At 46.5% G+C, this 27,050-nt stretch overlaps 1 protein-coding gene across 1 annotated transcript in view; it reads left to right on the top strand.

Moving 5' to 3' along the window:
• DPY19L3 (dpy-19 like C-mannosyltransferase 3) overlaps positions 1-27,050 on the top strand; it is a 2,003,695-nt gene that overhangs the window by 959,018 nt on the left and 1,017,627 nt on the right. Inside the window, exon 9 of the mRNA XM_069635451.1 lies at positions 24,940-25,071. Coding sequence (XP_069491552.1) covers positions 24,940-25,071 — 132 coding nt within the window. The remainder of the gene's footprint in view (positions 1-24,939; positions 25,072-27,050) is intronic.

Here is a 27,050-nt window from a genome sequence, read left to right as displayed (position 1 = left end):
TGCTTTACCTACTAGACTCTGGCTTAGTATTTAACTCCATCAAGGTACACCTGGCAGCTCTGTCAGCTTACACAACTTCACAGAACAAGGTATCCTGATGGAAAGTTCCTGTCTTTGAGGCCTTCATGGAAGGGGTAAAGAGCCTATACCCTCCCATTTCTAACCCTCCACCGGGTTGGGATCTGTATTGCTCTCCCCAGAGTGCACGGAAAAACATAAATCACCAATGCAATTACAGAGCAAATACTTTGAACGCAGACAGACGTAATAACTCACAACCACACACTCTTAGAAGATAATCAGCTCTTATACGGCTATTTATTCAAAGCTTAAAAGCAACCAATAATAACATAGAAATAACTCACAGAAGTAATATAGACATAAATTACAGAAGAAGCAAAGAATTCAAAAGGAAATGCATCACCGTGAGCGTAACAGGATTCCTCATCTCGCCGAGAAGCGGCTGGAAGACCCCGGGAACAGCCAGGCCGAGAGCACCACAGCTCACAGGAGTGCCGGACGTAAGCGTCCTTCTCCGGCTGAAGTCTCACCCGACCACCTCCGGGTTTCCGCATATATACACACTCCACAAAGGGGAGTCAATTCTCGAACCTTCTGGAAATTGCACTTGCGCAGTTGATGAGCAGCCGTCGGTTGCCAGCTGGGTCAATCGAGAGCTACCCTCAAGGAGCAGAGTGCCTCCCTTCTCTAAAAACACGCTCCGCGGAGAACAGTAACAAACCATAACAAAGTTAGCTTTCCCAGCAGAAATGTCCTTGACCGCATACCAGGTTTGGAAAGCATGTTTTTCTCAGCACCATGAATCTAACACTCAGCAAAATGTGTGCAGCTTTTCACTGCGGCATGAAGTAAATATCCATCATGGCTCCGAGCGCTCCCAGAATGCATTGCGCACCGGCGCCATTTTAGTTCAAGCATAACAATCCCACCCTCGGATATTTACCTTCCATAGCCCGGTGGCAAAGGAGCCGGTCTCTGAAACCTACGAAACGTTAAAACTAAATTGGGAATACATTGAATACAACAACAAAAAGCTATTATGATAGACAATATAATAAAAATGCAAGCAAAAGCGTAATGTAGTGTACACCCAATATCGGGTATCCATGAAAATAACCAATCCCACCAATTCCCAGTACGATCTTGAGACACTTGAGAAATGAGATCCCTCAAACCTCGAATATGACTTTCAATAGATTGTGAATGGTCATTTGAATTGAAACAACATATACCTTCAAATGCATTACACCCTAAATTATGCTTCAACAATAGATAATCAACAGTAGCTCTGTTCTGCAAAGTTGCTTTTCTAATAACTTGACTATCAAGGAGTAATTCTTCTAATGCCTGAGAAGTATGATTAAGGCTACTAAACATGCTAATTTCATCAAAGATTTGTAACCTCCAGCAGCTAAACCCCAAACTCCCACTAACGAAAGGGTTAATGCTAGACCCTCAGCTTCTGATAACGTGTACATGTGAATCACAATCAGGAGATAGACCTACAGATTCGAAAGTTGACCTTTTCCCTCGAGTTATCGCTGGGTGTAAAGAAACATCATTAGTCCTAATCGAGTTAAAGCACATGGACCTCCGTAAATGTTAGCTGGAATATAAGTATAGGTGATATTACCACATGAAAAGAGCCATCCTGTTGGAAGTTTCACATGATTCAAATGACTGGCAGCTATCACTGTATGATTACAAGACATAGTATTATTTACACTGGTGCACGTGCGTGGCACTCGTGAACATAGTCGTCTCTCAAACATGGTATGATTATGCTGGTTGGTTAAGTCGATTTGTCAATATTTGCCAATTTCTTGTGCATTGCAGATCATAAAATAACATACATCACCTTGGGTTATATTATAAGTAATAACACGTTCAAATTTCTCCATTTACGGGCGGTCTCTCGGCAGAATCTACAATATTCGTAAACTGAAAAAGATTGCCTAATATCCAAGTCTTGAACTAAAGAATCATTGTGTGTGACGCCGAAGATATGCTTTAAAACCGGAACAGGCGTCGGCACTGCTACTAAACACGTAGTCAATAAAGCTTCAGCATTGGGCACATCAGTAAGACAAAAGTGTGATATGTTGAGTACTTGCTGTGCCAGATATATCCACATATTCTATGTTTGGGTGATCATAGGAGAATGTTTTCACCTTCCTGCAAATGCATCTTGCACGACTGGCATCAAGGTTGTTTTCACTTGCTCCTAATGTGTTTGCCGCATTTCACGAATCCATGTCTTCGGTCTGGCTGGCTTTTCGGCATCGGCATAAGGCTGCTTTGGGACAACATTATTCATCAGTATCAGTATCCCCTTGATCACTGGCACAGATGTGACATTTTTCGTTGGTAACAGCAGACTTTAACTCTCCCAAATGGAGTCCATTTAGTACCACAATTAGACCAGCCAGACACAGGATCTACAAGGCAAACCCAGAAAAAAGATATCAGTGCTGCACATCACTCTCTCAGGTAACATTTGTCTGCAGGTACATATTGCCATTTCTTTCTACCAGGCTTCATAACTAAAACTACTTCATCTTTGCCTGATGCAATGACATCTGCGGGTACTGGTGGGCCACTTGGCTTTTCCACCCCCACCTTTGCACCCGGTACCATACTGTCTGAAGAGCCAAAACCGCGGTCCCCACGGGTGGTTAACACTGTAGGAGGCTCCCCCTTCTTAATCATGGACAACTTAACGGGAATAATTATCAATTGGGCCACTCGATCACCCTTGTGGATTGATAACAATTGGTCCCCACTATTCATTAGGATGACTTTAATCTCGCCTTGGTAATCGGCATCAATTACCCCTCCCAACACTTGAACTCCCTTCAATGCTAGGCCAGATCCAGGGGCAATCCATCCCATATGCTCTGGGGGAATTTGTACTCCAATCCCTGTTTCAATTACAACTATCCCTCTTGGGTCTAATCTGATTTCTTCATGGGAATGCAAGTCTACCCCTGCTGACTCTGGAGTTGCTCGATAGGGTGCTAAAGAACCTGGAGTAATTTCCCAGTACAATAGTGTTTCTCTGACTGAATTGGGTTGAACCTGTAAAGTAGGAGTCATTAATCGCATCAAAGGAGTTTCATGTTCATACACAGGCCTATTGTTTAATACTTGCACCGCATCAAACACACGATCACGCCAGCCTGCCAAACTGCCGTCTCCAGATTTGCGCAACTGTTCTTTCAATAACCCATTCATTCGTTCAATTAACCCTGAAGCTGCTGGGTAATAGGGAACGTTGTACAGCCACTCAATGCTCTTTTTCTGACAAAACTCCTGGATTAATTTGCCTTTGAAATGTGACCCATTGTCACTTTGAATCTGCAAAGGCACTCCACAATGTAGTATGATCTGATCTAACAACCTGATGGTGTTCAGTTGTGTTGCACGTTTGCACGGCAAAACCATCAAATATCCTGAGTATGTATCCACAATAGTGCATGCATACTGACAACCTCTACTGATTGGCATGGGACCGATATAATCAATCTGCCAAATTTGACCTGGTAATTTTCCTCTTCTCAATGCGCCTCGAACAATTTGAGGGATAGGTCTATGCAGTTGGTGTTGGCACACGGGACATTGCAAAATGATTGTTTTCACTACTTCTAAAGGAAGACTGATTCCTCGAGCTTGTGTCCACCTGATGGTAGCCTTTTCTCCAAGGTGCCCACATTTCTGATGGGCCCATTTGGCCAAACCCTCCAAATCGTTTCCTGAGCATCTGCATCCACAGATGAAATCTTGGTGTGCTCGTCTGCAACAGAATTAAACCAACGTTCTAATGAGTATGTGGCACAATGCGCGTCCACATGATATACAGTGACTTCACTTTGTAATAACATTTCTGCAATATCTTGCCACAGTTCTTTTCCCCACAACTCTTTTGAATGAATCTTCCACCCATTCTTTTGCCAAGTTGGCAACCACACTGCCAATCCATTCACCACTGACCATGAATCTGTGTACACATAACTTTGACCAGGGGTCTCCTGTTTCAATGCTTGGTAAACTGTGTAAAGCTCTGCAAACTGACTGCTCTTCCCTTTCCCTGTTGTCAACATCTTTTTTGTTTTGGGATTGTATGACACTGCTTTCCAGTACCGCTCAGTTCCCACATATCGAGCTGAACCATCCGTGAACTAAGCATGCTCTGTTTTCTCCACGGTCAAATCGCTGTAAGGTACTCCCCATTTCACGGGAGACTCGCGTTTTTCAGGCACTTCCGGTGGTATGTATTCTGAGGGCGGTATGTTGGCTACTTGCTCATGTAATTTTGCCACTCCACCCTTTCCTGATTTGGCTCTGTCTTGAATATACCATTTCCACTTAATTATGCTGGCTTCTTGAGCATGTCCTATTCTATGCGTTTTAGGAGAGCTCAGTACCCATTGCATGATTGGTATTTCTGATCTCATGAATACATCATGGCCCACCGTCATCTGCTCGGTATCAACAAGAGCCCAATAACACGCCAGCAATTGCTTCTCAAACGGAGTGTATGAGTTACCAGCGTCGGGCAACCTACGACTCCAAAACCCCAATGGCACACGTTTCCTGTCTTGTTTCTGCCACACACTCAAGTTAGCATAATTGTCTTGTACAGACACATTTAATTCCACTTCGCCTTCCTTCAATGGCCATAAATCAAGCACCTGCTGCACGGTGTCTTTCGCCATCTCAAAGGCTTTCTGCTTATCTTCCCCCCACTGAAACTCATATTCCTTTCGTGTCACCTTGTAGAGGGGGGCCAATAACTGCCCTAAATGGGGAATGTGCTGTCTCCAAAACCCAAACAGCCCTATAAACTGCTGAGCTTGCTTTTTGTTCATTGGAGTGGTGAATTCAAGTATTTTCTGTCTGGCTTTTGGCACCATTTCTCGATGCCCATGATGCCACTGAATTCCTAGGAATATCACTGTTTCAGCTGGACCTTCAATTTTACTCGGGTTAATCTCCCACCCTTCCTTCTTCAATCCTTCCATAATGACATCTAACTGGCTTTGCACAATGTGCTCATCCTTGCCCTGGATCAAAATATCATCAATGTAATGAGAGATTTGTATGTCAGGTTTACACAGTATCTTGTCTAAGTGCTCTGCCACCAGCCGGTGACAGATAGTTGAGCTGTGTATGTACCCCATAGGTAGCCTCGTGAAAGTGTACTGACGTCCACTCCACGAAAATGCAAACTGCTCTTGACACTCTTCAGCAATTGGCCCGGAGAAAAATGCATTGGCTAAATCGATCACTGCATACCAAGTCCCCTCAAACTTTTGGACATTCTCAATCAAGGTAATAGCATCTGGGACTGCGGGCACTAAGGGAGGAGTGTGTTTATTCAACTCCCTGTAATCCACCGTCATCCTCCACGACCCATCTCCCTTTTTAATAGGCCAGAGAGGATTGTTCCATGCGGTGGTAATAGGGCGTAATACACCCGCCTCCACATACTCTTTGATGGTGTCTGAAATTTCCTTGTGCCCGCCAGGAATGCAGTATTGTTTCATTGCTACCCGCTTGGTTGCCACTGGCACTTGCTTGGGGGCATCTTCAATTTGCCTACGGTAATGGGTGTACAGATCAATGCACTCACCCCAAACTGGTACGTTTTACCGCCAAGTCCCAAGGTTAACCCTTCCAAAATGTCAAAGCCAATTATATATTCAGGTATCGGGACAATCAACACTTGGTATTTCTGCCTATTCAAATTGCCTATTTTCATCTCCACTTTCCTTTGTACTGCGGGGGTCTCCTTTCCCCCTAGACCTGTAATAGTAAACTGTTTGCCTTTAAATCGTGTTGGATTACCATGAATCAAAGAGGCCTCCGCCCCGGTGTCTATCAATGCTCGCACCCCTTGTGTATTTCCTGGCCCTCAAAAAATCTTAACATCAACATGAGGCTGCCTATCCACTTTTATGCGGGCAGATGCTGCCGGAGCTTGGCCGAAGTCCTAGTCAAACTTCGAATGAGTGTGACTCGACTCCGCCTCTAACATCGCACTCACCACCTTTCTCAAATCAGCGTATGTTGGCTGGTACGGGAAAGGTGTCCCCATAGACCCTTTGTCTTGTTCTTCCGCAGGGGGAGCAGAAGGTGAGGTGTCCCCCTGTGGCGTGGTGACTACCTGTTTCTTAACCTGTTTATAGTGCTCTTTGGCTGAAAGTCCTCGTTTTTTGTATAATTCATACATTACTCTGGTTTCAATGCCATCAATTTCTTCGTGTGGCACACCATCTTTTAACAAAGCCAAAAACATGTCTTTTCGGGACACTCGGGAGTCTCTACTATCTTGCCGCCTGCCTTCGGTTCTTCTCTCACTACGCCCCTTTCTCTCCCGTGGCTTGTTATCGCTCTTATCCCACTCCCCCAAATCTGCAAGTTGCCGAATGGCATCTGCTACCTCATCAGTAGCTTTGCCCGTCATACCTACGAGCAAAGTCATAATTACACTTTTGTATGCGGGTGGCGCAGTTCTAATCACCATGTTTCGAGTTGAAACTGAGAGCGGCACTGCTCCCATGTGATCAGGAGCATCTATGTGAATAGCATCTTTCATAGCATGCTCCCTGACCTTTTGAATTGCTTCTCTCAATGTATACCACTTTGTTTCTTCACTGGGCCAATCTGTGGTAATGGGGTATTTACGGTTACATGCTTGGGCTACCAGGTGCAACAAAGACACCGGAGTATCTTGACCATTTGCATGAGGGGGCAGTCCTGCCCTTAAAACCTCCTGTACATTGGTGTCAATTCACAGGGGTAAAAAACGCGGTGAATCCGTAGAATCTACCAACAACCCTGCAGCACCTCCATCGAGTAATCTCACCATCCATGTCAATAAAGCTTCCCCTGATTTTTGCCTCAAACGGGTAATAATTTCCCCAACCTCCTGTTGTGTGTAATCCTCCAGAGTGGTTAAATCCACCATTCCGCCAGCAGGATTCTGCGGGTGGGGTCCGGCTCGCCGTCTTCTAACGGGCTTAGCCGCCACTGTTTTCTGTTTCGCTTCCATTTTGGGGTCAGACTCATTTACGGAACTACTTTCTAGACTGGTTGAATCAAAAATATCACCATCCCACTTATCCGGATCCCAGTGCACACCAGCGGTAGCGATTACAGTTGCCATCTTTCTTTTGTTGACCCCTCGCCGTCTTTTCCTATACTTCTACCGGGCTACTCTGACTGCTGCCCTCTCGGCCACCGCCTGATATGTGTCAGCCTTATCTTTAAACAGTTTCATTTGAATCTGCTGCATTAACGCAGTCTGCCGTTCTGCAGCTAGCTCTCTTTCTAATCGCAAAACCTAATTTTTCATTTCCACCTTTATTTTGATGTATTTGCCTATAAGCATGCAAAATAACCCAAGATCGCCTACCTAATGCTGCACATTCTTTGCCACGTTCTACTGGAACTTGTTGCAAGCATGCCATTACATCAGCCGGATCGGCATCTCCCAATCCTTGATCCCATGTTTCACTTAGACCTGCACCACATGCCCACGCCTGGGCCAACTTATCATATGGACTCTTAGTCCAGCCTGGAATAACAACATCAGAACAGTCACCGCCAGCGGTAACGCTCTTCTTCCTGAACAAACTGCTCATTATCGCAAACAAAACCTCGTATCTATATATTTTTGCTCTCCACGCTGCAATCACTCCCACAGGCACTCACACACTGGCAAAAGAAAACACTTCACTACTCAAAAACTTCACTTGCAAGACAACCGAATCCTATCTACGTTCCAACATATTCTTGAATACTCTGAACAACTCATCACAAGTATCCTGTTTGTGACGCCAAAAATGTATTGCTCTCCCCAGAGTGCACGGAAAAACATAAATCACCAATGCAATTACAGAGCAAATACTTTGAACGCAGACAGACGCAATAACTCACAGCCACACACTCTTAGAAGATAATCAGCTCTTATACGGCTATTTATTCAAAGCTTAAAAGCAACCAATAATAACATAGAAATAACTCACAGAAGTAATATAGACATAAATTACAGAAGAAGCAAAGAATTCAAAAGGAAATACATCACCGTGAGCGTAACAGGATTCCTCATCTCGCCGAGAAGTGGCTGGAAGACCCCGGGAACAGCCAGGCCGAGAGCACCAGAGCTCACAGGAGTGCCGGACGTAAGCGTCCTTCTACGGCTGAAGTCTCGCCTGACCACCTCCGGGTTTCCGCATATATACACACTCCACAAAGCGGCGTCAATTCTCGAACCTTCTGGAAATTGCCCTTGCGCAGTTGATGAGCAGCCGTAGGTTGCCAGCTGGGTCATTCAAGAGCTACCCTCAAGGAGCAGAGTGCCTCCCTTCTCTAAAAACACACTCCACGGAGAACAGTAACAAACCATAACAAAGTTAGTGTCATGATCTCTGCTTCCAAAAGGTCAGGGTTTTCCCAACTCCCTTGGAAGCAGATCCATAACCCAGGTTCCGAGTGCCAACCAGTCCCAATTGGGACCTTTTGGACCCAGTCCTGGCGCCAGTGGCACCAGGCTCATAAATATGCCCAGTCCCAGCGCTGGAAGCGCCGGGCTCATAATGCTTGGGTGGACTTACCTGCAGCAGACCATGCTGCTTACTTGCCTGCCAGTTGAGCCTCTGATCCTCTTCTGTTTGGAACTACTTTTCCTGTTGGGTGGGGCTGGAGCCACTCCCTAGATTTAGAACACTGGAACTCTTCTGGAAGGCAGGAACTCTTTTCTTACCAGGAACTCTTTTCTTACTTAGGCGTGGCTGTGGAAGGAGACACCTAAGCACTACAGGAGGCTATTTAAACCACACCCGGTGGATGAATCTTGCTTTGCGTTATTCTGCACCCTCTGCAGCAGGACGCTCATCGTGTCTTCTGCATCCAGTCCTGGGCCTAAGGAAAAAGGCTTACCATCCTGAATCCAGTCTTCAGCAACACCTATAAAGACAAGAAAGAACAGGTTAGCATTCCGGCATCTGAAAGGCAAAGGCTTACCTACTCTTCGTGCGCTCCGGAGGTCTTCATACTGCATTCCGGCATCTGAAAGACAAAAGCTTACCAACTCTTCGCACGCTCCGGAGGCCTTCGGCGCTGCATCCGCATCTGAAAGACAAAACAAGGTGCGTTTAAAGACATTGGGGAACTTTAATACTCACGTGCCATTACTCCTTTCCACATCTAATCCAGTGGGTATTCCGGCACCCTGCAGCCGCTCCGAACTCGTACCTGCAAAATAAAAAGACAGTTAGAGCGCATCGTGAAACAGGCAACAAGCGCTTACTCACGTGCTTCCAGGCGCTTCTATTCATCACACGGGCTCCATCTTCAACTCACTTCAGCCCGTCATCCGCCATCGCCGGAACCCTGCAAAACAAGAGACATCATTACTAAAGACTTTAAAAAGACATTTGAATGACTCGAAACTTACCGTTCGTGCAGTAAACGACGGACAGCAGTCCTCTGAAGTCAAGAGGCCTGTGCTACCTATCCAGTGAAGAAACTGGCTACAGCACCCTGCCCCGAGGCAGATGGAGAGCTTGGCATTCACTTACCTAAGGTGAGAGCGTTAACCTTTGGGGGTCTACAGGAGAGGAGAAGAGGAAAGAGATAGGGACACCCCAATAACCCCAGTTCATTAACCCCATATTTTCTATCTGCAGACATCTTACTCTACACGTCAGGCATACAGTGCACAGAGGTCCAGCCCAAAGAGCCAACCGGGTGCTACACATCACCTTTGAAGATACGGTAGTCGCCCAGTCAAGACCGGCGCCTCTGCGAGAATCAGGTGAGCGTTACAGTTAGCTTTCCCAGCAGAAATCTCCTTGACCGCATACCAGGTTTGGAAAGCATGTTTTTCTCAGCACCATGAATCTAACACTCAGCAAAATGTGTGCAGCTTTTCACTGCGGCATGCAGTAAATATCCATCATGGCTCCGAGCGCTCCCAGAATGCGTTGCGCACCGGCTCCATTTCAGTTCTAGCATAACAGGATCTTAATGTTGTGCTCTCCAAACTCATGGATCTGCCCATTGAACCTATGCACAAGGCCAGCCTAAAACACTTGACCTACAAAACTGCATTCCTGGTAGCCATCATCTCTATAAAATGAGTTAGTGAGCTACAGGCTTTCTCCGTACAAGACCCTTTCTTCATAATCCACAAGGACAAGGTTGTCCTCAGAACACACCATAGGTTTTCACCTACATTCATTTCAAGGTTCCATGTTAATCAATCTATTGAACTTCCTACCTTATTTCAAAATTTGTATTTGTATTTATTAAATTTTATATGGCGCTTTAAACCAAAGCGCTTTACATTAAAACAGGAATACATTAGAAGCAAAAAGTACAAGACTTGAGTCAAAGAACAGTATGCAAACAATTTGCTGAGATCATTGGATTAAAAACCTAGATAGGGGAAAAGGACAAGGGAAGTATTAAAGAGCTGTCAGGAGGGGGATAAAGAAAGTGGGATTTTAAGGAGGAGTGGAAGGAAGAGTAAGAGGAGATGGAGCAGATAGGAAGAGGTAGAGAGTTCCAATGTAGAGGGGCAAGGAGCTTAAAGGATCGGAATCGGGAAGGGACACAGGGTGAGGGAGGAGAGCAGTGAGAAGGAAGAGGTCAGCAGAACGGAGGGAGAGTAGAAAGAGAGGAGGGAGGAAAGGTAGGGAGGGACAAGATCATAAAGAGATTGAAACACAAGACAGAGGAAGTTGAATTTAAGTTGAGTTAAAGGAAAGCCAACCAAGAGAGGAAAGCGAAGAGGAGATGAGTCATGAGGAGAGAGGGAGGAGAGAGTGCGGATTGCAGAGTGGTAGAGGGATTTGAAGGGGGCAAGATGAGAGGCAGGGAGGCCAAAAAGGAGAGCAGAGCAGTAGAATAGACGAGAAAAGATAAGGGAAGAAATTAAGAGTTTGGTGACATGGAAGGTGAGGGAGGATTGGATTTTGCGAACATTGTAAAAGTGGTAGCGACAACCCCGGGAGGTAAGAGAGATATGGTGAGTAAAGGAGAGGTTGGAGTCGAGGTTGAGGCCTAGAATGCGGGCAGAGGCAGAAATGGGGAGATGAGCAGGGGGCGAGAGGATAAAAGGAGGGGGAGAGGGAGGAGGAAGGGTGTTATTAGGAAGAAATACGACTTCAGTTTTGTCAGTGTTTAGGGTCAGAAAGTGGGAGGACATCCAGTTTTTGATAGCGGTGAGACAGGAAGAGAGTTTGAGGTGGATGTCACGAGTGAAGGAAGAAAACGAGAGGAAAAGCCGGGTGTCATCGACGTATAAATGGTAAGAGATACCAAAGAAAGAGATGATTGGGGCGAGAAAGGAGGTGTAAAGTGAGAAGAGGGAAGTGCCAAGCACAGAGCCTTGGGGAACACCAAAGTCAAGGAAGTGGGTAGGGGATGAGTGGCCACCCCAAGAGATGGCAAAGGGGCAGTTGGAAAGGTAGGAGGAGAACCAGTTGAGGACAGAACCTTTGAGACCACAGGAGGAAAGAGTATCGAGGAGTAAGGGGTGATCAACGGTGTCAAAGGGGGCAGAGATGTCTAATAGAATGAGAACAGAGGATTGCTTGGAGTAGCGAGCAGTGAGGAGGGAGTTGAGAATGGAGGTGAGAGTAGGGTAGAGGAGAGAGAGGTTGTAGACAAATGCTGAGAGTTGGGAATAGACTATGCGTTCCAGGATTTTAGAGAGGAATGTTAGAAGAGAGATGAGACGGAAGTTAGAAGCCAGGAGGTAGTTGGCAGAGGGTTTTGTTCGGGATAGGGATGATGGTAGCAAGTTTGTAGCTAATGGAAAGGTAGCGGTGGTGAGACAGATGTTGAAGATGGAGGTAAGGTATGAGGAGAGGGTAGATTTTGGGAATCGGGGGGTGGGGAGAGGATCAGAGGGGCCAGCAGTAGGGTGAATTTTGGACAGAAGGAGGGAAACATCAGAGTGAGTGACAGGGGAGAAATTAGACATGTAGGAGGATGGGGTGGGATGAGATGGGGAAGGAGGAGAGTAAGAGGGGGAGCATAGAATGTTTTGGTGTAGGGTGAGTATCTTTGAGGAAAAGAAGTCAACAAAGTCGGAGGGAGAAAGAGAAGAGGTAGAAGAATGGTCGGGAGTGGGAGGGGAGAGAAGACGAGTTAGGGTTTGGAAGATTCATCGGGGTGAGAAGACAGAGTGGAGAAGGTCAGAGAAGTAGGAACGTTTGGCTGAGCTAAGGCAGGAGTCATAAAGAGAATGGTAAGAGAAGTAGGAGGCTTGATTTGGACGTGAGCAGTGTTTAAGCCAACGTCTTTCAAGGCGTCTGAGAAAGCGGCGCATTGACAGAAGGTGAGGGGAAAGCCAGGGTTGGGTGGGTTTGCGGGAGGGGCGGAAGGAGGAGAGAGGGTGTAGTTGATCAAGACTAGAGGAGAGGGAGGAGGATAGAGTGGATAAAGCTTCATTAGCTGCGAGAGAAGAAAAGTGAGGGAGAGGGCGGAGGGGCATCATAGAAGTGAGAAGGGTTGAAGTTGCGGAGGTCACATCGAGAGAAAGAGATGGAGGAAGAGGGGGGAGGGAGAAAGAGTAAATCATGGTCGGAAAGATAGTTGGGGAGGGTGGAGACGGGGGGGAAGAGGAGAAGGAAGAGACAAAGATGAGATCGAGAGTAGAGCCAGAAGAGTGTGTAGGAGAAGTAGGCAGGGGGGTGAGAAGGTAGGAGTCGAGAATAGAAAAAAGAGGGGAGGTTTGGTGAGAGGTGGAGAGATGAAGGTTAAAGTCACCAAGTACAGTTAGGGTTAAGGGATTGGGTGAGATGAGGGAGAGGAGGTGGTCAAGGTCATTATAAAAGGAGGCGGGGGCCAGGTGGTCAGTAGATAATTAGAAAGGAGATAGCATGGGGGTAGGTGAAGGATTTATACAAGTATTCAAAAGAGGGGAAGAACGGGAGAGAAGTTGGACAGGGGGTATACTGGCATTTAGGGTGAAAGAGAAGACCCATGCGCCTCCACGAAAAGAAGGGCAGGAGACATGAGTAAAGGAGGAGGAGGAGGAGGAGGAAGTGAGAGAAGCGGGTACTGTAGAGTTGAAGAGGGGGATGCCGGTTTCAGTAATACATAGGAATTGAAGATTTAGTTTAAGAAACAGGTCCAGAACAGCGTCAGTCTTGTTGCAGAGGGATCTTGCATTCCAGACGGCGATGTTGATGATGCTAGAGGGTTCAATGATGGGGGATAGATGCAGTTGGGACGGTGAAATAGGGTAGAAGTGTGTTGGGATGATCGGGGATGGGTAGGGGAGGGGAGGTTGATTGTGGATATCGTCATAATGATGAGGCAGAGGGATATGAGAAAGGGCCAGGAAGTGGAGTGGGAGGAGGGATGAGGGAGCGGAGAATAAGAAGGTAGAGGGAAGTGGTAAGTGGGGTAATGCATGCCTGAAGGAGCAATAGAAGTAGATAGAGGCTTGGTTGGAGAGAATGAATATGAAGTGGGGATGGCAGGGAGGGAGCTTGGGCTGAGAAGATAAGAGGGGTGTTACTAGCCGTGAGGACACTGAGGTGAATAAGGGAGAATTTGAGGAATAGGGCGTAGAGGGGGAAGTGGAGGAGAGTGGGAAATCGGGACCTAGAGGGCCCAGACAGGAGGGGCTGAGAGGTGTAGGCAGGAGATTGTAGTAAGAAGGGAGCAGGGGAGCTGGCCAGTCAGTTGAGGATGAGGAAGTTTGAGATGGTGAGGTGAGAGAGATGAGGACAGGATGGAAGTATAGATGGAGCGGATAGGGAGGGGCAGGTGGGATGGGGTGACAGTTACTGCCTGCAGCGTTGTAAGTGATGCGCAGGGGTACCAATGCAGTCTGTGCAGATGATCCGGAAAGTGAGGCGTCTTCGAAGGGATTGTGTCCTCCGACGTATTCCTTATCTTGATCTTGATAGATTACTTCCAGCTTGCTGCCCTCGTAAATTTTTTTCAGTAGAGGGCGCTGCACGTCGACGTCCCTCGAGTTGGTGTCCCTCGATAGCCTCCGTATCGGCCTGACGTCATCGTGCATATAAATAGACTCGCGCAGCGTCCGTTGTTCAGTTCCGTTTTTCCACGCTTCGTGTTGCTCAGTTCTTTATTCAAGTGTTTCTTATTATTCCTCAAAGATATCTTCTTTATTCGATGGCTTCCTCTTCCGAACCGTCGACGCCATGGTCCGGCTTCAAAAAGTGTCGAGATTGTGGGAAGAAAATGTCATTGACGGATCCTCACAGGATCTGTTTGTGGTGCCTGGGATCGGAGCATCACTGTTCGGAATGCGAGGACTGTATGTCCATGACGGCGAAAGCCTTGAAGGAGCGTAAGGGGAAGCTAGAAAGAGGTAAGACTCTGCAGAGTCGAGACATTCGTCTCCTCGCCGTCACAGGAAACATTCCCGTTCAAGGTCTCGAAGCGGCTCCCATCAGTCTTTGAGATCTAAACACTCAAAAAAGAGGCGTTGTAGATCTCCCTCTTCTTCGTCGTCTTCCACTTTCCCGGAAAGGGTCACCTGCCCCACGAAACACAGCTCTCCATCTAAGTGGGAGGAATTCCGTAAAAAAATGCTTAGCGTTTTCGAGAAAGCGGCCTCGACCCCCTCGGAGACGGCTATAGTTGATACCCTGGGTGAAAGACCCGAAAAATCGAAACGCTGCGAGTCGTTGCACCCGGCAAAAGAAACTGCCCGAGAGCGTCATGAACCCTCGAGCAAAGGCAGTAAGACTGCGTCATCGACACCGTTGTTCGATCATGACCTCGAGGATGTCGTCGATAACCTCAATGACTCAGAGTAGGATTCCGATCCTCTCGAGTTCTTCGAGGCCTCTTCATACTTTTTCGACGCCTTTTTCGGTTTCATCGAAGCCTTTGACTTCTACGTCGACAACTTTGACGTTTTCTCAACCGGTGACTACAAGCTTGGCCCCTTCTGCTCTAGAAATGGATTTTAAACCATACCCAAAGTCAGATTATTTCAGAGCTTTGTCCTCTATATATGAGGAAGGGGAGGATTCTGACCATGAAAGACCCTTTGGGTTACACAGGACCACTACAAATATACCAGAGGAATTTATCTCTGAAGAACAGATTGAAAGACCTTCAAGACTCTTTGCATGAGGCAAGTGGTTTAGATACTTCTCCAGAAGTAGAATTCGCTACACCAGACCCAGGGGAACATGCTGAGACCCCTTATAGGGTCTTAATGGCCAGAATAATAGAGTTCATGGGGTGGTCTACTCCTTCACCTTCTTTTCAACAGGATGATCTTACAGACATTTTACTTAAAGGCCCACAGGAAGATCCTGTGGTTCCCTTTCATGCTGCATTGCAGAGAAAAATATCTGTCAACTAGGAAACTCCTGAGGTTATCCCGGCAGTTAACAAAAAACTATTTGTCAAATATAGGGTATGTGCTTCTGATCCTGAATATTTGAGCAAACATCCAACTCCAGAGAGTTTGGTTGTACAAGCAGCAACTTCATCGAACAGTAGATCTGCATACCCTACTATTCCACAAGACAGGGATGATTAAAGGTTTGACGCTATGTCAAAAAAGGTCTTCTTGGAATGTAGCATGGCGCTTAAATCCATAAATGCTACTTGCACGCTCGCAAGATTCAGCCATACACTTTGGGAGTGTGCTTCATCTGCGGCTGACTGTCTCCTGGAAGGAGAGGAAAGGGAAGCATTTCTGAACATCATTAAAGATGGTAAAGACGCAAAGTGTGAGTCCCTTCAAACTGGTATTGATTCTGCTGACAGTATCAGCAGGGCCATGGCGGCAAGTACTACAATCCACAGATTTGCGTGGTTGCGAAAGTCTGGTTCTGCTCCAGATGTACAGGCCAGACGTTTGAATATGCCCTTTGACGGCACTTCTATGTTTGGTAAGAAGGTTGATGGCAGCCTAGAGTAGTTACAAACATCCAAGGCAGCAGCGAAATCTCTTGGAGCTGCAATCCGTCAAAATCTGTATCGCCTCTCAGGGACCTCTTGGAGGGGTAGGTCCTTTCGTTTTTATTCCGCTTTCGGAAAAGGCAGAGGACAGCCGGCTCAAAGGGGCCAAAAACGATTCACCCGCGGTGGACGGGTTAAAAGTACAAAAGCTGCAGCAGGTGCCTCCTTGCCCCGGCATCTGCGTCAGCCGCCTCTAAACCACTCTGAGGTCTCTTCTCACAAGACACCAGTAGGGGGCAGGTTAACTCAACATCTGACGGAATGGCAGGCTATTACGTCAGATGCTTGGGCATTGGAGACAGTTGGCCAAGGTTACTGCCTGCCCTTTCTACGCATCCCTCAGAGCCATCCACCGGGGAACAACTCTTTGAAGTTTCCAGACCCGCTCCTTTTGGAGGAGATTCTAGACCTGCTAGAGAAAGGTGCCATAGAACCGGTACCTGTAGCGGAGAGGAACAAGGGTTGGTATTCCCCCTACTTTCTAGTACCGAAGAAGGACAGAGGACTGAGACCCATCTTGGATTTAAGAGAATTGAACAAATTCCTCAGGAAGGACAAGTTTAAGATGGTAACTCTCTCTCAGATCCTTCAGGCCCTCCAGCTTCAGGACTGGCTGGTATCTCTAGACCTTCAGGATGCTTATTTCCATGTGCCAATCCATCTTAAACACAGGAAATACCTGCGGTTCGCAATTGGCAACTCTCACTATCAATTTCGAGTTCTGCCATTTGGGCTGACCTCCGCCCCAAGGGTCTTCACCAAGCTAATGTCGATAGTGGCTGCAAGTCTAAAGAGGGAAGGGATCCACGTCTACCCCACCTAGACGATTGGTTGATCAGAGCAGTATCTTCGGAACAAGCTCTGATCCAACTAGATTATGTCTGCCACTTCCTTCACAAACTGGGCTTCTCCCTCAATTTAAAGAAGTCACAGATGATACAATCATAGAGACTCCAGTTCATTGGAGCGGTCCTGGACACTTCCCTGGGGAAAGCCTTGCCACCAGAGATGAGGGCTCAAGATATTCTGCAGATGGTCACCAAGTTTCAAAATGCCCAACGTCTCCCAGCCTTCGACTTTTTGAGGTTACTAGGCCTTCTTGCATCCTGCATCTTCCTTGTGCCAGAGGCTCACCTGAGAATGAGATCCCTCCAGTGGGCACTAAGAACCCAGTGGTTACAATTCTCAGGAAGAATGACAGATCTCCTTCAGGTCCCGGACAAAGTAGCTTGAGACCTTCAGTGGTGGGCTTGTCGGGAGAACATTTTGAAAGGAGAGCTGTTTTGGCAACGATGGCCGGAGATAACAGTAGTCATGGATGCCTCACTCACGGGTGGGGAGCCCATGCCAACGACTTGACTATCAGCGGTCGTTGGTCTCCATCAGAGTCCAGACTTCATATCAACCTGTTGGAGCTGAGAGCTATCAGATTAGCGCTGAAGGCTTTTCTGCCATATGTACAAGGTAAAAATGTCCTAATAATGACGGACAACACAGTGGCCAAGCACTACCTCAACAAAAGAGGAGGCGTAGGATCACTGCCACTGTGCAGAGAGCTGATGCAGCTTTGGTTTTGGGCAATTCAAGAAGGAATCTCTCTATCGGCAGTTCACTTAGCCGGAGAGAAGAACTTGACAGCGGACGCTCTGAGCAGGCAGAGCACAGTCTCCCACGAGTGGGAGATAGCTCAGGAAGTCCTTCAAGAGATCTTCCCCCTTTTGGGAACCCCTCAAGTAGATCTGTTTGCCACCAGTATCAACAGGAAGTACGATCAGTTTTGTTCAAGGGAATTTCCCCCGAGAGGAGCTCTAGGGGACGTGTTTGTAGTGGACTGGGAGTTTCCTCTTCTGTACGCGTTTCCTCCGATCCCTGTGATTCCTCAAATGATCAGGAGGTTGAGAAGATTCCGGAAGACTATGATCCTAATTGCCCCAGACCGGGCCAGGAGAACATGGTACCCGGACCTTCTGGACATGTCCATCTGCCCTCCAATTCGTCTTCCGCACAGGGAGAATCTTCTCTCGCAGAAGGGAGGTCAGGTTCTCCATCCAGACATCAGAACCCTCAACCTTCACGCTTGGTTTCTGAAAGGTTGAGATACAAAGATTGGGACCTCCCAGATGACGTCATGGAGGTGTTGCTTTCGGCTAGAAGGCCAGCAACAAAGACTTTATACCGCTGACATTGGAACAAGTTTTGCAGCTGGTGTAGAGAAAAGAATATCGAACCCTTTTCATGCGGTACACCAATGGTGTTATCTTTTTTGCTCTATTTGGCGAATTCAGCTCTTCAAGTTGGTACGATCAAGGGCTACCTCGCAGCGCTGTCGATCTTCAAGCGCACTGCGGAGGAGCCATCATATTTCAAATTACCCCTAGTAATTCAATTTCTAAAGGGGTTAACTAATGTCTATCCCCCAAAGCCGTTTCAAGTTCCCTTGTGGGACTTAAATTTAGTCTTAAATTTCCTGATGGGCACTCCCTTTGAACCACTCCATTCTTGTTCACTAAGATTTCTCACCCTTAAAACAGTCTTACTAGTGGCTTTGACATCTGCCAGAAGAGTGAGCGAATTACAAGCTCTATCTTGCAAACCTCCTCTCACTATTTTTCACAAAGACAAAGTTGTCCTACAAGTGAAGCCTAATTTCCTCCCAAAGGCAGCCTGAATTCCACATCACTCAGAAGATAACCTTACCTTCATTCTATCCTCCTCCCCATCCAGGGAAAGAGGAAGAGAGGCTACATAGGCTGGATCCAAGGCGAGCCTCGAGTTTTTATATCAGCAGACTTGCCAGGATAAGGCAAGCAGACCAACTGTTTATAGGTTTATAGGTTATGCAGGACACAAATTAGGATTGCCAATCACAAAACGGACCATTTCAAGATGGATTATTTTAGCCATTCTAGAATGCTACAAATTGGCAGGGAAAGAGCCCCCTCAACACCTTAGGGCTCATTCAACCAGGGGTATCGCAGCCTCTTTGTCCCTCCAAAGAGGGGTACCGATTTGAGACATATGTGCGGCTGCCACATGGTCGTCTGCACATACCTTTACAAAATTCTACAATCTGGATTCCTCCTCTAGCCAGGAGACAAGATTTGGCAAAGCTGTGTTACACTCTGTTCATTCTTAAAGGGAAATATTACAATTTTACTCCCACCTCCGTTTACACACCACTGCTATGGGAGTCTATCAAGATAAGGAATACGTCGGAGGACACAATCCCTTCGAAGAACAAGTTACTTCTTACCTTGTAACGTTCTTTCGAGGGGATGTTCCTCCGACGTATTCCTCATCGCCCCTCCCATCCATTGTCATGATCTCTGCTTCCAAAAGGTCAGGGTTTTCCCAACTCCCTTGGAAGCAGATCCATAACCCAGGTTCCGAGTGCCAACTAGTCCCAATTGGGACCTTTTGGACCCAGTCCTGGCGCCAGTGGCACCAGGCTCATAAATATGCCCAGTCCCAGCGCTGGAAGCGCCGGGCTCATAATGCTTGGGTGGACTTACCTGCAGCAGACCATGCTGCTTACTTGCCTGCCAGTTGAGCCTCTGATCCTCTTCTGTTTGGAACTACTTTTCCTGTTGGGTGGGGCAGGAGCCACTCCCTAGGTTCAGAACACTGGAACTCTTCTGGAAAGCAGGAACTCTTTTCTTACCTAGGCGTGGCTGTGGAAGGAGACACCTAAGCACTACAGGAGGCTATTTAAACCACACCCGATGGATGAATCTTGCTTTGCGTTATTCTGCAACCTCTGCAGCAGAACGCTCATCGTGTCTTCTGCATCTGATCCTGGGCCTAAGGAAAAAGGCTTACCATCCTGAATCCAGTCTTCAGCAACACCTATAAAGACAAGAAATTACGGTCTTCAGTGACAGCTCTTCACTTACCTGGTCCATCGGCTGTCACCAACGCCTCGCGCTGCATTCCGGCATCTGAAAGACAAAGGCTTACCTACTCTTCGTGCGCTCCGGAGGTCTTCGCACTGCATTCCGGCATCTGAAAGACAAAAGCTTACCAACTCTTCGCACGCTCCGGAGGCCTTCGGCGCTGCATCCCGCATCTGAAAGACAAAACAAGGTGCGTTTAAAGACATTGGGGAACTTTAATACTCACGTGCCATTACTCCTTTCCACATCTAACCCAGTGGGTATTCCGGCACCCTGCAGCCGCTCCGAACTTGTACCTGCAAAATAAAAAGACAGTTAGAGCGCATCGTGAAGCAGGCAACAAGCGCTTACTTACGTGCTTCCAGGCGCTTCTATTCATCACACGGGCTCCATCTTCAACTCACTTCAGCCCGTCATCCGCCATCGCCGGAACCCTGCAAAACAAGAGACATCATTACTAAAGACTTTTAAAGACATTAGAATTACTCGAAACTTACCGTTCGTGCAGTAAACGACGGACAGCAGTCCTCTGAAGTCAAGAGGCCTGCTCCCCTTATCCAGTGAAGAAACTGGTTACAGCACCCTGCCCCGAGGCAGATGGAGAGCACGGCGTTCACTTACCTAAGACATCTTACCCTTCGAGTCAGACATACAGTGCACAGAGGTCCAGCCCAAAGAGCCAGCCGTGTGTTACACATCACCTTTGAAGATACGGTATACGCCCAGTCAAGACCGGCGCCTCTACGGGAATCAGGTGAGCGTTACATCCATCCCCTTAGTAAAACTTCCCTTGTGGTTGCAGTTTACGCTCCTTCAAGGTCAATAATCAATTCATGCACAGCTACTCTTAAGCTTCAAAACGGAACTGAGCAACGGACGCTGTGCAAGTCTATTTATACGCACGATGACGTTGGCGCCAATACAGAGGCTGTCGAGGGACACCAACTCGAGGGACGTCGCCGCGCAGCGCCCTCTACTGAAAGAAATTTCCGAGGCCAGCAAGCTGGAAGTAATCTATCAAGATCAAGATAAGGAATACGTCGGAGGATCATCCCCTCGAAAGAACGTTACAAGGTAAGAAGTAACTTGTTCGTCTGGAGGCTACCGGAGGAGAGTCCACAGTGGTTCAGTAGCTGCAATTAGGTGCAGTTAGGTAGTAGAGGGGCTCGAGCAACAGATAATGTGATCCTGACTCAGACTGTTACTGCCTGCTGTGTCGTGAGTTGACTCGCAGGGGTGACTAATGCAGTCTGTGCTGATAATTCGGAAAATGAAACAACGTCAGGAGGCAGCAGGAGGAGAGTCCACGGGGGTCGTAGGTAGAGGAGATGTAAGTCTGCTGTTGGGGACAGGACGGTAGGAGGAGTCCAGGGAGCACCAGAGAACAGCACAACAGCAGGAGGGTGGAAGGTGGAGTTCTGCTAGAAACGGACACAGCGTTGCGGGAGAGGGGTTCAGCAACAGCTGTTGCTAGGGCCCCACGTGGATGATGCTGGACTGAGGTGCTCGGCGTCAGCAGTGGCGGGCCCAATTTAACAGGATGCGGGACTGGGGAGAAACACGCAACAAGGACACGGGTACAGTGCACAGGCTGAGGAGCCACAGGAGGGTGGGTCAACTGAAAATGTGCCAGGCGATCGCTTCGGGCTTCCAGTCGGTTCCGACAATGTGCACGAGGAGCGGGGAGGCACAATTGTCAAGGCAGTGCACGGTGCAGGCTCCTGTAGTGGAGACTAGCAGGGTGTCAACCACTGCGGCTCTAGTGCGAGCACTGCATTGTAAGATCCAGAGCGGGTATAGAGGAGATACACTGGAGGTGTGGGACGCTTCACTGGAATAGATGTCAGGAGCAGGCGGGGCCCAGTGGCCCAGGCAAACATAAACATTGTGCTGTCAAGTCCTGTGCTGGTAAAGAGATGAACCACTGGAGGTGAAGAACGTAGGTTCACTTCCCTGCAATAGATGTCAGGAGCGGGGGGCCCAGGCCAGTGCACCGCGGCGACCAGCTGACAGAACTAGAGCACGGAGCAGACTCAGGGTGGAGGGGGCCTGCTGGGTGTCAGCCGCCGCAGCCCGCAAACAAATGCTGAGCTGTCAAATCCAGAGCCGGCATAGGGGAGAGCCCCTGGGGGAGTAAAACGCAGATGAACGCACTGTGACCGATATCAGGACCAGGGGTCCCGGCAGCCCGGAACAGTTTGCAACAGACAACCCGCTATCAGATCTTAAGTGGGCTATGTTCAGAGTCACAGAAGCAGTGGAACGCAGACGAGCACCTTCGCATTAGGGCTTGAGTAGGCGGGAGGCCATGATGGCTCAAATGCGGCTGAGACCCGCGAGCTGCTTTCGGGTACAGATAGGTAGCGGTTCTTGATGGAACTTGAACCGAAGGTGCCTGTGGTGTATATAAGCAGGAACGTACAGTGGAGGCTCAGGAAATTGTTGTTAATACTGAACTCAATAGATTTGAATCAGCCTGATTGAGGAGATGCCAATCAGACTTCCGTGCTTCAGCACCCCCCTGGTGGTTAAGTCATGAAACATGAAAGTTAAAAGCCATTAGACTCACCTGAAAGAAGCCTCATACACTACATGTATGGAGGGCAGTCTTGTACTATGTGAACAAAACTGGACCCCTAAGGAAAACAGACCAGCTCTTTGTTTCCATAGCACCTGGTAGAGAAGGCAATCCTATCTCAAAGAACGCCATCTCCAGATGGATAGTCAAATGCATGAAACTCTTCTATTCCCTATCCAAAAGAGCTTTAGCTTTCACTCCCAGGGCTCACTCTACCAAAGGTACCGGAGCTACCTTATCCTTCATTGCAAACGTCCCCCTAGATGCCATTTGCAAAGCAGCTACATGGAGTTCCATTCTTACATTCACAGAGCATTATTGCATTGACACTCTCTAAAACAGATACACAGGTGGGACAAGCGGTACTCAAACATCGATTTGCTGCTGTACCTTCTCACATTCCACCTCCTTCTCCAGAAACTGCGCGCTAATCTATGCAGAGCATGTGATCTAAGCAGATCTACAAGCCTCAGAAGGGATACATTACTAACCTTAACCGTATGTCTGATTCCTGTATATACTTCTATGTTGATTCACATGCGCCCACCCTTCCTCCCCTTCTGGAGTCGAAGGCGCATAGATGTTTTTCTGGTCTATCACTGTTTCTGCTTTAACACATCTGTACTCGCGCTACACTTCATGCAACCTCATGTCAGAAACAATCTGAGGGACCTCGACGGGTGAAGGACCATGGGGGATAGTATTACTAACACGCCCTGTCGAAGTCTGTTTTTGAGTTTCGAAAGCAAATCTTGTAATACTCTGCGACTGCCACTAGATATCAGACTATGCAGAGCATATGAATATAAGCAGATACAAGCATCAGAAATACGACTAGGTGAGTCATGTATCATATATATATATATATATATATATATATATATATATAATGATTTTGGACAATAGAACACTGGTGATTTTATTTTCTCAATTTTTTGTTTCAACTTCTATAATTTTTCTCATTATATTCGTGTTTAACCTTTTTCAAATAAAAAAATAGTTTCTCCTTTTTTCTGTTTTGAATAATAGCATGTTCAAACAAATAGGGATTTGCAAAGCTTGTATTTAGTAACATTTATTGTTATTGAAGGGTCCAAAATGTGGACAAATATTTTGTATGAAGGAAGAATTCTAAGGCTACAATGTTGTGCAAAGAGAAGGACTGCAAGTACTGTTTGTGGCGGTAGGAGCCATGTTACAATGTCCAAACCGTGGAATGTAAATTATATCTCGATTGCGCCAAAGGCCACAGTACATCACTTTATGCAATCTCATTCGAAGTTAAAGGGAGTGTATATGTCACTTTTGCCATTTAGGCGATCTCACGTCACCGTTTGGTGCCACCACCACATTTGTGAACTTGGTGCCATGGAGAACTTTTCAATCATTTCTCTCACATGCATTTGTAACTGTTGCTGAATATCATAATTTTTGTTTGTCTTAAATCCATTTATGACAATCTCAATGCACAGCTCATATCAAACCTACAGTATTTATATTAGGTTGGACATATCTTTTCAATGCCAGCCGGATTACTACTATATTACATACATTCCCTTTTGAAGTTGCTGGTACAGTTCTTTTTCCTTTGGGCTATTAGGTGGTGCTCGCGACACCTATAAGCCTAAACTATTGCATTAGAGTACAGCTAGTGAGAAATGGCATATGAGGAGGGACTCCCACTCAGTTCCTGTCCCTCCCTGCCCAAAACACCTCCGCATGGGAACTCTTTGAGCTCGCTTTAAACAAGTGTTGCCATCAAACTTTGTACTAGAAGTGCCTGTCAGGGTTTTAACAAAGTAGTCTTCTGAGAGTTAATTACTTAATTGGAGTTGTAAACCTACTACTGGTGTAATAAAAATGCCTTAACCAGTTGGTCCTTCAGCCATTCGATTTCTAAGCACTCTGCTTGTCCTTCAATTAAGTCCTGTTAAAAGCAAGCATTGACAAAGCCAACAGTTTTGGCTTGTGTACAAGCATTGGGCTTTTGCTAGGCACTGCTATTAGATGCCCAGGTACTCGCTCCATTTTGCACCTGATATTATCAACGAGCAGTTGATACTATTGTGGCTGTGCCTGACAAGTGCCTTTGCCATGCCTACACAAAAGCCCAAACTGTTGGTATTGCCAATACTTGTTTTCTTTGCATTATGGCATTTGTAGTTCTGGATTATTCATGGGAAATCCAGGAATAATCATTTTAGACTGCAAAGGAAAAAACGGACTGGTGAAGTAACTCCCATATGGAATGGGGCTCAGTGACATGCATTGGAAAGATTGGAAGGGGAGGTGTAAATCGATGACATCTGAAATCGGTGGTGTAAGCAACAGAAGGGCTCCATTAAGCATGGTCAGTATTTTGCTTTATTTGATCTTTTAGGCACAATGAAACACATATTTGAGTACTCTGTGCGTCTGACCGCCTAAGTAGAGTGATGCCATTTAATCAGCTATGTCTGTTTTTTGTTCCAGGTCACATGGCTATACACCATACAGGCAGCCAGCCTACTGTTGGTGTGTGTGCTGCAGTTCTTCAATTATATGATCCTCGGATCCTTACTTCTGAGCTTTATTTTGGCGGTATTCCTAGCACGGAAGATCCAGGTACTGCACCAAATCAAAGTCAAGAAATGTCTCGTTCTCATTTGTGTATTGCTGCTACCTGTCATTGTTCCTTAAATATATAAAAGAATAACAAAGCCTCCAGCAAATTTCCAGACACAAAAGGAATTCTGCAAAAGGGAACTAGTGAGATGTTCAATGGCACCTCAGTAGGTTCGATTTTATCAGTTGCTGCCATGTTCTCGAGTCTGACCCTGTGCTTAGTGATGGAGTAAAGAGTTAGAATCTATGGAGATTATGATAAACCTTCCTTGGTAGGGAATTAGCTCTAGGGATTCAGCAGTTATGATACTTTGCCCTGTAACCTAGCCGGGGATAAATGACCTTGCCCTCTACATAGCACCCAGCTCCACCAGAGCGGCCCCTGTCTCTGTTCCCTGGGGGCTCTTTGGTGCTTGGTGCACCTGGGAGGAGGTATTGCTCTTCACATACATTCATTCAAAAATCAGATCCATGCCACCTCAGCACTGGAGCCAGGAGGCTGACATGAACAGGCTGTTTAAGAAACACAATATATTTTAGAGATCAAAGCACACAACAGTGGCTTGTGAAAAATCTCTTCCTCGACCCTAAATGCAGGGAAGTTCTTCATTATGCCATTCTCTGAAGTGTTTCCATCCAAAACAAAGTTGTAGACCTTGCCTTTTACAATCAACCCTTGCAAGGACCATTTTTCATCATCAGTGGGCTGGTGTAGGAGTGTGAAGATAAACTGATGTTGTTCATCATCAGAACTAGTGACCTCCCTTGGAAATACAGTCTTTCATTTTATTGGTGACATCCTGTAATGTCTTATGCCTGCTTTACAATTGCAGCAGAAACAGCAGCCAATGCATTTCGGACTTCCCGTCCATCATCAGGGCTAACTCTATAAACAATACAAAGACACACAACTACAGTTTCTTCTCTGTGACAACCAGCATACTGTCATACCTGTCTGCTGGCACATTAATCTCTGGTGGATTACACCATTAATAATAAAACTGAAAATAATACCTGTTGGTGTCCCATCCACCTCAACATATACACCAATTGCCAATTTAAAGAAAAAACATGAAATAATCAAATAAATTACAAACAAAAGACCCTCTTAGCTGTATTTTGGAGTACTCAAATGAAAAGAAAGGTCTGAAAAACAAAGCGCCTTGTTAATGAAAAATTGTTCACGCATTATTATTTATATTTTTACATTGACTTTAGTGTTGACATTGAATTACACTTAAATGGCGTCAAGTAGTGTACATCACTGCTGGAATGTCATTATCGCAGCAATTAGGTCGCCACGATGATGGCGTGCATAAGGCCTGATTCAACTTCGAAAATGTAGATGGATGTAAATAACGGTTATAGAGCAAATCTAAAACACGACTGCAGGAACACTTTTGAAGGAATAATCTTGTTTTCAAGAAGGTAAGCCCAAGACAGCCAATACATATCTAGCTCCTAGGTGAGCGTGTATATACACACTGATTTTTCAGTAACACAGTGCTTTGTTTTTCGGACCTTTCTTTTAATTTGAGTACTCCAAAATACAGCTAAGAAGGTATTTTTGTTCGTAATGTGTTGTATTATTTCTGTTTTTTTCTATTGACAATGTTGTTTTTGTTGAGGTGATGGGACACCAGAATGTATAACTTTCAGTTTTATTAATAGGTAGGTGAAGTCCACCAGAGATTCATGTGTCAGAGCAGACGGGTATGGCCAGTTAGCCACATACACAGGATTGTCAAGTATACTGTTTGTCACAGAGAAGAAACTGAACCCGTAGGCCCTTTAAGACAATGAGATGGCTGGGGATGCAGATCTTACTCATACATCAATAATCAGACCGACTCAGGAAGTTGGCAAAACACAACTGCTTTAATTGCAATTGTCTAAAACAGGGACTACAACAGGCATCAATGGACACCGAACAATCATAAGTCTCTCAATGATTCATATGAAAAAATACATATTTATAA

The sequence above is a fragment of the Ambystoma mexicanum genome, chromosome 1q (assembly GCF_040938575.1).
Source record: "Ambystoma mexicanum isolate Mex_15411 chromosome 1q, UKY_AmexF1_1, whole genome shotgun sequence".
Lineage (NCBI taxonomy): Eukaryota > Metazoa > Chordata > Amphibia > Caudata > Ambystomatidae > Ambystoma > Ambystoma mexicanum.
This window is presented reverse-complemented; position numbering and strand designations above follow the sequence as displayed.